Raw genomic sequence first — 11,960 nt, forward strand, 5'->3', positions numbered from 1 at the left:
ATTAGTACAATCATGTCGACGAGATCAAAGAAAAGCAGCATCTACCTAGTTTTAATAGTATATAATAGTATAAGTCGTAATTGAATAAACCATCAATATAATTGTCCTTTACTTTTTATAAATTTAACCACAATCTACAAAGATCGATGACCAACTCACCAAAACTCTGTTGGATGGTGCGACCAATTGGACGTAACCAGGTCGAACGCCAGTCGATAGCATCGCAACGATATTTGATATCGTCAAAAATAGTTAATTTTAGTATATATAGTATGTACCGCCGAAGTGGATACAACAAAAATAGTTCAAATTATCCTTAGCAAAAAGTTGTAAAAATAATATTTGGACGTTGGCACAAAGTAAGAGAGTTTGATTACTTTGTCCTTTGCGACTTGGTTAGCATATTCTGTAAAAGGATTAAGGAGGTAATTGTTTCTTTGCCACTAGTGGCTGTTTTCTATCATTCCTGAAAATATTAAAGAAAATTTAATGTTTAATAACATTATGTCTTTTGTTTCTTTTCAATTAAAATTATTGTAGAAACGGTCAGTCTTAAACACATCTTCATAACACACATAATAAGAATATGAAAAGCATGTGCTAGACTAAAACCTAATCAATATACTTTATAGAATCCATTGCAGTTCGTGGTCCGATTGACCAATTGACATTTTTCAATTAATTAATAATTATGGAAGGTATTTGTTGAGATAAAAAAGTCAGACACGAGCGGGATTCGAACCCACGACCTTCGGCTAAATACGCAATAAAAAAAAATACCTTGTAAAGCAGACTGGGAGAAAGGGGTCCTAGTTAATTTTACAGATGGCTCCAAAACCGAATACGGGTCAGGAGCTGGCATTTGTGGAAATAAACCAAAGGCTAAAATTCATGCGAGACTTGGACAATATTGGCTTTCAAGCGAAAACTGCTAGAGAGATAAAAAGGTCGGGGTCAAGAATAGCCATCTTCTCTGACAGCCGGCACTGAAGGCAATTGCTGCATGGGCGGTAAAGTCTGGAGTCGTTTAGAATTGCATTAGAGCCCTGTCAGATATTGGGGAAAATAACAAAATTACCCTTGTCTGGGTGTCGGGGCACACAGGGCAGAGGGGCAAGGAAGACGCTGATAAATTGGCGAATGAAAGTTTGATGACACCTATTGTCCTTAAACCCTTTTGTGGCTTACCAAACATCCAAAAACACAGATCCATTAGAAAATAGATTAATAATAAGTCCTCTGTCCAATGGGTATGTAGTCCAGGACAGAGGCGTGTAAAAAAAGTTTCAAAGGACTATTCCAGAAACTGACAGTAGCACTAAATCTAGGATAAGCTAGGACTAGAATAATAGTTGGACTGCTGACTATACACTGCATATTTTGGACACATATGTATAGGCTTAGAGTAACAGAAATAAGCCTGTGCTGATATTGCTAAGAAGAAACAGCATAGCATGAGTTCCTACTCACAGTAAGTTACTATTAGTTACTAACTAACTTAAAAAAAAGGGGTGAAAACCATACTCACTCCATCATTCATCATTTCTAGCATGTTGGTGCAAAGGACTATATAGGCTGAGATTCCTAATCCTGGGAGAGGAAAAGCCAAGGCCTGAAGGATACACTTGAGAAAGCTTTTGGGTCTGGTAAAATGCCGTAAGGCTAACGAGGAGCTCTAGATTAAAAAGAAAAAAAGCACAATAGACCAATACTGGTCGTGGTATGCAGGTCGTAAAGAGGCCAGCTCCTTCATAATCTAATGTATATGAAAACCTGGTTTGTTTATTATTGAATTAAAAACAAAACACTGACTGTCTGTTATGAATTTTTTTTTTTACGAGGGTTCGCAGTAGCAGAGGTCATATAAACCCTCAGGGTGCCGGTGTTTTTGAAAAAAAAGCTCATTTGTAAGTATGTCGGGTTCGAATGCAGGGCCGCTGGATTCGAGCCCAGGACCTTTACCTTACAGTGATGAGCGCCGTGTCAAAGACTAAACCTTGCGGCCACTGACGCCCCTTGTTTTGAAATCTGGATGATTAAAAACAATAAAATAAATTATAAAAAACATCCAATAATACTAAAAAGCCCCAGTGTTAACTGAAACTTTTTTACTGGACAATTTCTGTTGTCGTAAACTATCGTAGTACTAACTTATTAATTAATGAATTGTCCAGTCAATAGCGGTGTTCACAAACAGTACACAAGTCACAATCCCATTAAACATTTTGTCATGTCATTGTTGCCTATTATGTAAGGTCACACCATTACGTTTTTGGTTCTTTAAACTATTTTATAATGTTGAGACCTGTGAGACAACTCATCTGTTAAGCATAGATCAGCAATATGAATGATCATCCCAATGTATTATCAAAACAGCAAGAATAATAGATGACAATGCTGACAATTGACAAATTAAATGTTATTAATGATTTTTGTACATAGCAAAGAATTATTTTAATTTGTACAACCTTTTTGCTGTTTTCATTATATGAAATCTTTTAACTAAAGTGAATGTTGTGTTAATTGATTTACTTTTTTATATATTTTTTATTGTCTAGCATTATAATCACTTGGAGTGGAAATTACTTTCGACCTTTCAACTATTTATGTAAGTTAGATATTCATCCATTATATAGTTTTTTTTTTTTTTTTTTTTTTTTTTTGTAACCATCATAATTTTATACAGGATATTGAAAGCGAAAGACAAAACAGCTGGAAGAAAATGGATTTCCCATATTTAGAACAGCAGTTTAAAATGAAAGAAAATGAAATGATAAATTTTCATGAATGTAACAGTTCCAGTACATTTATGAGCTTCACCGATAATAACGAAAAGGAAACTAAAGATGAAATAACATTTAGTGATATATCACCCCATAAAGAATCTGATTTAGACTATTATGAAGATAACTTTTCTGACTTGCACGGCTACGACAGTTCTGACGAAGAGTTTGACGGACCTGAATGCAAAATGAAAGAAAACGAAGAAGAGCTTAGCAAACATGAAAATATTAAACTAGCTGCAGAAGAATATAAAAAAATTGGCAATGAACTTGTCAACCAGAGGAAATACGAAGAAGCAATAGAGCCTTACACAAAAGCGATTAAACTTTATAACCAGGACCCGATTTTTTTCGCTAACAGGGCAGTCTGCTTTATTAAAATGGAAAATTTCAAAGCATCTGAAGCGGACTGCTCAGAGGCAATTAAATTGGACTACAAATATGTCAAAGCGTATATACGAAGGGCGAGTGCAAGAAAAGCACTTAACAATTTGGAAGGTGCCTGCAGAGATTTGCAAAGCATTGTTATTTTAGAACCAAACAATATTACCGTTAAAAATGAATTTATTGCATTACGAGACCAACTATTAGAAAATAAAGCATTCCATAAACCTTATTTTGATTAGTTTGAAAGTGAATTGAATGCTCACTTTTTAAATTTTTTTTTTTAAACTTGTTCCCTTAATGTGGTACATGAAAACGGTGTAAATTAAAATTATAATAAATTTATCTAAACAATTATAATTTTAGTGTTACTTTCTTTCCTTCAAATTGTGAAATGTTGATGGAGAACTTTACATTGATCGGGTATTCATGCTGGTCTTGTCATTTTGCCATGTTTGGTGGTTAGTCTGAGTGTTAAATTGTCATTGGTGTGTCCCTTTTTCAAGTCAAGTGATGCACAATTTTTTGTTGTCAGAACAAATAATACAGAGTGGTACGGACACTCAGACCTACTAACTAGAGTGAACTGATAAAACCAGCAAGAATATCTGGATGATCTGATACAACTTACGAGAAGAACAAAACAAAACACTAAGTTTCATTTCAAAAATATTTATTTTAGGACAATAAAATATTTGAACCAAAATAGTTTCTTTGGATACTCAGTTATTCATCCAAATTGACATCTTATATTAAAAACATGATTCAGGATTATTTATTAAAGCTTGTATTTTAAAATATTTTGTATTTTTTTTTTTTAAGTTTAAATATTGTTTTTACAAAAAGACAAGAAAAAGAAGAGAAAGTGTTTCTTAAGCAACAGCTGGTATGAGAGGATCCTTGATGTCAGAAACCGGCCCAGATATGACAGTTTCTTCTTTTGGATCACATACACAAACGTTATCAGGAAGAGGTTTCTTAAGCCCGATTTTCCCAAGGGTGTCCCATGGGAGCATAATTTTCACTTTGATTCCAAGCACGCCTTGCCTTAATAGGACATGTCTTGTGGCAGAGTCGACATATTCGTTGCAAGGGTCGCCACTGTGGATCATGAGGCCGTCGACAAATTTCATCGACTTGGCCCTTTGCCCTCGGAGTTTTCCAGAAACGACTATTTCACAGCCCTTGGCCCCGTTCTCCATTATAAATCTGAGGACTCCATAGCATGCCCTTCTCACGGCTAAGCCTCCAATTAGTTTGTACCTGGAAATGAAAATCGCAGATTTGTAAATAACTATTAACCACCAAAAAGTTTTCATTATTTTGAAAAATGGATGCTGATAGAATTACATGTACCACACCAGTAAGCTGTTCCAAAAGTATCGCAATAAAAGATTCATTCACTTTTTTCAAATATTCAGTTGTTTAGTTCTATCTAAACAAACATTTGAAGAAAAAATGTAATATAGTTGCGTGGCTTATCCACACAGCATGCAGTATTACAATAAACCATTAATTAAATTGGCATATAAACAGGCAGTATTTGAAAAAAAAGTTTGGTATAACAAATTATTATTCAGAAATCTGGACCAGACTGCAACTCACGATTTCTGAATAATTATCGATTAACGGACACTAATCACCACACATAACAAATTATCTTTTTTTAAATATCATTTTTGAGATATGCTAAGTCTCAGTAGGTAATATTGTAAAACAACAGAAAATTTGCAGTTTATTTATTTATTTATTATTTTTGGTGCAAACAAATTTAAACCTTGAAACTTTTCAATGGGAAATTTGTTAAGTTTAAAGAGTGGAAAAGTCGTTTGATTTTTTTTAAATATTATAAATAGGTTGAAAACTGTGGGTATGACATCCAAGGAAGAGTTTATGCTAGTGGGTCAAGTTGGAGGGATAGTTTAGAGTAGAAGTAGAAGTGTCATGTTTGGATCAGATCCTCCAGTTGATTGGTAAGTAATAAAACATCTTTCACAACAGGCCTTTATTTTGTCAGGCTAGTTTCGGTCTAATATAGACCATCTTCAGTGACTTTTTAAAAAATAAAGTGGTTTGATGGTTTGTTACATAGTTGTAAGTTCAAAAGTGGATATCTAGAAGACTATGGACTTGGTGAGTAGTCGGTCAAGAAAAAAGAAGTTTTGTATAACAAATTATATTTTTTTATATAAAAAAATATAAAATATATTTAAATTTTTGATATAAAAAAATTTCTTGACAGATTACTTGCTACGTCCATAGTCAGTTCATACGTCATAAGTTCAGGTATCCACTTTTAAACTTACAACTCATAATAAACTGTCAAACCACATCATTTAAAAAAAAAGTCAATGAATTTGGCCTATATTAGACCAAAACGCGTCTGATGAAATAATTGCTTATTGTGGAAAAGACAATAGATATCTTACCAATCAACTTATTATGGAGTTCCACCAAATTTGGATGGACATTATCAAAAGAACTGATAGAATTTGAGCCATTGGATGTTGGAAGATTTGGCAGAGCCCGACAGTTTGACTCTGTATGATGAGTGTTTCGTAAGTGGTTAGTTTGTTATGCATATTTTATGTTGATTTTGGTCTCACAAGGGGACGACCAGGTTGATGTGTCATGGATTGGACCAATCATTTTTTGCTGATTCTATACTTCAAAATATCGGACACGTAACCATTACTCTGTAAACATGTTTTTCCCTCCAATGTAAAATAGCAAAAGAACTTGTAACTGTAGTGCAGTTCTCAAACAAAACTGACAAATAAAAACATCTTAACTAATCCCTTTTCAGAGTGTGTAAATAATAATGTCTGACTAAAAATATTGCACCAAAAGATATGAAAGAAGGGTGAAATCAAAAAAGGGTATAGTCTTATTTTTACAATTGATAGTGTTATTTATTTATTTACATTGATTTTTTTTGTTTGATGGAATACATTTATTACCACACTTTTACACGGAAAAGTTGTAATTAAATGCTTTCAATATTTACCAATAAATAAGTTTTAATTACAAAATTGCACCAGAGTCCATCTAAGTAGATGGTGTTGTTTTTCCTAAGGTGTTTTTTAAAGTACTACTTTGAATGTAACACTAAGTGAGTGGTAAAGTGAGAACGTGTGTTGTGAAAATGTTAAGTATTGAATATTTTCATTTTCATTCACTAATTTGTTGGTTTTTCTTTGTGTTTATATAGTGATGTAAATGTGCACCTAAATATAAAAAACGTTGTTTTAAAAACCCAACAATTAATAAAAATAATTCAATATGTGTATTTAATTAATGAAAAAAGTATGATTCCGATTATTTATTCAAAACTAAATCAAGTGTTTAATGGTTCCTCTGAGCAATTGTCACAGATATAAAGGCCACAAAAAATGGATAACAACACATGATTTTAGTTATTTGTAATTAAGTTAAATTTCACGATTGCCAATATTAAACTTCGTGCCTAATTACCAAATAAAACAGGTATTATTCAATCCATTTTCTCTGAAAGAAAAACAAAAAAGATAGGTAAAGAAATTGATAGGAAAACAAAACCAAAACTACACAAAATAAATAAAGTAAGTCAGATTAAACTCAAATAATTTGATCTCAGTATGATCTGAATGAAAAAACAAATTCAATTGTTATTTAACTTATTTGGAACGCTTGCTCTGTAACTTCACTCCAGAAGCATGTATCGGTCTGAACTAATTCATTTTGTATACTTCCTATGCATCAATGTGCCCTCAGACCTCACACTTTCTAGATTAGGAATAGAACCACTGTTTTCACTTCACAGGTGAATTGTATATTCCCATGGTAAATATTTAAGGTCGAGGAGAATGTTTAAATTAGCTTTTGGATCAGAAACAAATAGACATATTTGCCAATATGGTTATGTAAATGACCTGATTTAAAACCCAATCATCAAATCATTCTTTAGCATATCTGCAAAAATGGGGACAAAACACCTCCCACATCATCAACCTACATACTGTAAATCCCAATATATATCTTCAATTGAACAAAGGATAAGCATGATATATCGCTATTTTCACTATATGGAGAATTATGGTATATCAAGGGTAAAAAATTAAAAATACTTATATTGAAAGTTTTAATTTTTTTAATGCACATATATATGTATGAAAAGAACGTTGTGATGCAAGATGCCATCTGACATGGATTTAATTTTCTTGTTCCATGGCTATCCTCCTTTAGGAAATCACCAGTTCTGAACCAATTTTTTAAATCACGGTTGCAATTACTTTTTTCCATGCTTTGTAGGCGATATTCATTGCAGAAAAAAATGTGGTTGACCTTGTGTCAGTGGCACTGGGTGTGACAAACAAAATCCCGGAAATACCAACCACTGGTCACATTGTGGTCTATGTGACATGTAGCTCCATCCATCCTTGTAAGGAAACCCATACTACTCTATTCATACGTTTAACCGGGATTTTTGCTAAAATATCAATTAGGTTGATGATTCGTCAACCTTTAAGGCAGAAAAAAATATGTTGCCAAGTGGACTGAAATGTATTGGTTTTACACGATTTAACAAGATTTTACCAATGTATTTTGCTATCGTATTTAAAATATCCAATCATTCAGAGAAAACCACTAAATCAATGAAAAGATTAAGCGTCACATTAATAAAATCATGCCGTTTTGCCAGCATTGTTATATGAGGTATAATATTATATTCAGGGGAATCGAAGTAAATAGGATTTGATATCAGAGAAACCAAAAGATCCTCTTTATCTACATTAATATTATTTCCATTATGTTGAGTGGTCTATTGACCAAATTACTTCTTTTAAATAATTATTCTTTTTATGTAAGGTCTTGGTTGAAATGAAAAAGTTGGTGTCATGAGTGGGATTTGAACCCACGACCTTTGGCTCAATACGCCGCTGCTCTTACCACTTGCGCTATCATGACTTCGATCTACTCAGACACCAACTCGCCATCTCAGCCTGCAACCTTTCAAATTTTCCCTTTTTTTTTTTTGTCATTTTTCATTAATATTATTTATCTTTTCTATGAACTCAAATGAATTCTTGACATTGTATTTGTCCTCATGCAAAGCCTGACATATGGTCTTAATCCATTTCGACATGTTGTAGAATGGTGTATCTGTTTTTATTTCAACCATGAAGAAAATTATAATTTTTTATAAATAATTAAGGTATGTCTGTGTAAGAATATAATAAACCGAACACTGCAATCACCTTATCTCATGAGCAATCAAGTTTTGGTTTACCATAATGTGTATGAGCTCATTACCTATACTTCTGCACTTCCCCGGAGATTCATCTTCCAGGTAAACCGCAACATATATGATCAGACATAGAGAATAAGCCTTTTTTTATTATACTTTATGTAGCGCATACATGTTAGGGGAAATTGAGTAGTGGATTTTGAATCTTATGCTTTCATTCTTGTCAATGTGACCACTTTTCACAAGTTTATCATTTGAATTTGTTTTTTCATTCAGAGCTAACAGAGATCCTGATTATTTGTGAATAAAGAAGGGATTGATACATATAACACTTTAGCCAGACTAAAGGTGCGCTATTGTTACAAATGTCAACAACAAAGCAAACAAACTCAAAGATCTAACCAGTTTATCAAGTAAAAAATTATTTATACTGTTAATTAACATAAAAACTCGAATTGTTTAAAAAAAACCTAGAAAAGTCTTTTATCAAATGAGAAGTATTTGATTTGAATTAAATTTTTTTATTTAAATTCAATATAAAAAAAGAATTTTTTTTTGTATACACTGTAGGCTCCTGTTAATTCAAAATTTGATCGTTTGAATTTTTTGGTAAACCAACTTCTCAACAGGTCACTTTGGTAAATCAAAAAAATTCTGTGTAGTTTGACACACTCAGTAATAAGCAATTTTTTAACAGGGGGAAAGAAAGAGAGCGAGAGAAAGCATTCTATAATATATAAATTAAAATGGAGCCATTTCCCATTTTTATAATTTAAACTTTTTTCTTATAATGTTCCTCTAAATTGCAACATATAGTTTACTTTCTTTGTTTTAAATTTTCTCTAGTTTGTTACACTCGGTGGTCAGCATTTTGTCAATGCGTCTCAGCACTGATTACTTTGGAAAATCGTTTAGACAAAGGACACCACACTGCAATGAACAAAAACCACATCATGATTTTTTTAAAATAATGCATAACTGTTCAATTTTATAGTTGATCTATTTCCAATTGTTCGATATTTTTTGCAATGTTGTATATATGCATAATTTAAGTAGTCATTTTTAAAAATGTATATTAACTGTTCATAAATATTTTTTTCTTTCTTCTTGATAATTCAATTTATTTTTATGGTCTCATGGGTTTCAGATTAATAAGGGTCGACTGTACACATTTCTCTTTTGAGCACCCCAAAAACTTAAAAACATGCTCAAGTCCCTTGAAGCCTTGGAAGTTGTCATAGGATGGGATTACTTTTTATTTATTCTCTCTTTTGGTGTAAAAAAAACAAAAACATTCAAAATTGCACTGAAGACAAATACGCAAGATGTTATTCGTGTAAAACCACTAACCTTTGATCAAAAGCACCCTCCATCCTTAAGATACGAACCCGCCCATTTGTAGACAAAGGTGAACATCCATTTTCATGGAACTGAAAAAACAATCAAAGCCCTGAGAACGTAGCACAAACTAACTTGGCCGACAATGGTATTGAATAACTTGAACAATTTATAAAAGAACAATATTCTTTTAAACAAATGTTTTCAATTTTTTTTTGAAAGTAAGGATAATATTTTAGTCCTGATTTTTGAATATTAAGGAGGGTATCATACTTCGACCAATGAGCCTGATATAACAATCTGTTTCGACCAAAAAGTTCTATCTGTTTCAACCCAGGTAGTTTTTTAAAGGAGTTTCTGTTTTGACCGAATAACAGTACCAGTATATGTCAATCTATCATGATATAGAGATTCACATTAGCTAATTATTATTTCATAGTGCATGATTGGAACTTTTTTCCATGTAGTAACTTATACTTATAGAAGGTAGGTATAACTCATTTAAGCATCATTTTCATATTTCAACTTCAAACTTATCATGTCCCCAAACCCAATTCAATCAAAATAAGTTTGTTATTTTAGGCACATTAGTTCATGGAAATCAAACAACCAACTGGAAAAGACAGATATGGGAAGAGACTACCTAAAATTGGATCTATTCACACACTTCAGCACAAAAAAAAGAAAGATTTATTGAAAAAAACATATACTTGAAAAATAATGACATAAAAGAAGGAAAAGCTCACCGCCGTAATGGTACATATAAAAAACATCCTGTTTGATCTGGATGTGCCACAAACGTCTGTTTCTTTCAGCCTCTTGAACAGAAGAGAGCTACCAAGTCCTTCCATTGTCAGGAGGGGGCCTTCAGCTGATGATGCTCGAGGTTCCGCAAGTGCACAATAACGCCTGAGTGGGTTTACTATACCTTCTCATTTGGAGTGTGTTGCTTTACTTGTCTGACATGTTGAAACGAGGTGTGAGACACAGGGAGCGCATGGGTCGAAATGAAATGCACCCGTTAAAGGAGCTTACTCAATAAGCAAACCTCGGTCAATGTAACACATTCGCCATCCTTGGCTCATCCTCATCAAACGAAGGGGTTGGTGGCCAAGGGATTTGGCCTTGTGGAATCACAGTCCTTTTGATGTTACCGCCAGAAAACAACCTTGACCAAGGCCAACCGCTTTGTTGGTTCTGATTCGCCTTCTGTACGCACTAAGCAAATCACAGCCAACGAAGCGGTTGGTTGTCTTTCACCGAGATTTGCTTAGTGTGTACGCTTTAAGGAAAGAGAGAGATATGTAATTGAATAATAGAACTCAATGGAATGTTATATTACGGTTTTCATAGATGGATAGAACTATAGTACCTGAGGGATTCTGCTTGTGCGATGGCGCACAGACCACGTGTGGCGACCTTTTCAGTATACAGGTCCAGCTTCCCTTCGGCGAACTGGAACCTCTTCTGTATGACTGACGTTAAAGCCCTGATCCTTTTTCCCTTTTCGCCCAGGACGTTCTGCGTGCTCGTCGCCATGATGATGATTTCCGTCCGGGCCGGTGTCATCCTCATTTCAATCCCCGAGTAACCTTCCTCGGCGAGCTCCCGGGTCAGGAACTCGTTCAACTCCGCCTTCAGGACCCCCTGGGCGACGAATTTCCTCTTATCCGAAATCGGGACGTTGCTCCCCGGCGGCGATCCCATGGCCCCCGTTTTTGTCCCACTTTTAAATCAAAACTACTCGGCGAAATTCGAAAAAACGGCTTCTGGCCACCACGGCACGCGTGTCAGGCGAGGAAAGGAAAGATTTTCGGCTTGGCAGGTTACAATACTCACACTTGTGCTGGCTCGATTTCTTTCAATTGACAGATTTTTCCTGATAATATATTCTCTCATATTTTCTTTTGTTTTAATTTCTTTATTAATTCGCCTCGGACGAATAAATTCTTTGATGGAGTACTAATTCCATTAGCAAAACAAAATGGAAAACTGTTTTTAAAAAATGTTTGAAACAGAGTCGATTATGATGATCGGTTTGTAAAGCTAGTTCCCACCCAAAAATATAATTTTCTATGGGAACTAAATCGTGAATATTGTCACGTTTTACTGGCGCTTTTTGCAACGTCTGTTTCTTTTTTAAAGATCCTAGTTGAACGGGAAGAAAACAGATCATTAAATACAGAGGAAAGATTTTTTACGTTTTTTAAGTACAAATCATAGAAAAG

At 33.8% G+C, this 11,960-nt stretch overlaps 2 protein-coding genes across 2 annotated transcripts; one reads left to right on the top strand and one right to left on the bottom strand.

The window, feature by feature from the left end:
- The first annotated feature begins 227 nt into the window (after positions 1-227).
- On the top strand, positions 228-3,527 carry LOC106667933 (RNA polymerase II-associated protein 3-like). Its single transcript, XM_014396232.2, has 3 exons — positions 228-425; positions 2,559-2,608; positions 2,687-3,527. The coding sequence occupies exon 3, from the start codon at positions 2,723-2,725 to the stop codon at positions 3,407-3,409; it is 687 nt and encodes a 228-aa protein (XP_014251718.1). The 5' UTR covers positions 228-425; positions 2,559-2,608; positions 2,687-2,722; the 3' UTR covers positions 3,410-3,527.
- A 460-nt stretch (positions 3,528-3,987) lies between these two features.
- Positions 3,988-11,622, bottom strand: LOC106667932 (40S ribosomal protein S3-A). The gene is made up of 2 exons (XM_014396231.2): positions 11,105-11,622; positions 3,988-4,430 (listed from the first exon to the last, which is right to left on the bottom strand). Exons 1-2 carry the CDS (start codon positions 11,437-11,439, stop codon positions 4,040-4,042), a joined length of 726 nt encoding a protein of 241 aa, XP_014251717.1. The 5' UTR covers positions 11,440-11,622; the 3' UTR covers positions 3,988-4,039.
- Positions 11,623-11,960: the final 338 nt, after the last annotated feature.

This window comes from Cimex lectularius, unplaced genomic scaffold, assembly GCF_000648675.2.
Source record: "Cimex lectularius strain Harlan isolate CLEC.00 unplaced genomic scaffold, Clec_2.1 scaffold149, whole genome shotgun sequence".
Lineage (NCBI taxonomy): Eukaryota > Metazoa > Arthropoda > Insecta > Hemiptera > Cimicidae > Cimex > Cimex lectularius.

Excerpts from the sequence above, each read along its gene's own strand:
- LOC106667933 (XM_014396232.2), top strand. The coding sequence starts at position 2,723 with ATGGATTTCCCATATTTAGAACAGCAGTTTAAAATGAAAGAAAATGAA.
- LOC106667932 (XM_014396231.2), bottom strand. The coding sequence starts at position 11,439 with ATGGGATCGCCGCCGGGGAGCAACGTCCCGATTTCGGATAAGAGGAAA. Across the intron at positions 4,431-11,104 it reads GCACAAGCAGAATCCCTCAG|GTACAAACTAATTGGAGGCT; the intron begins GTACTATAGTTC and ends TTTCATTTCCAG.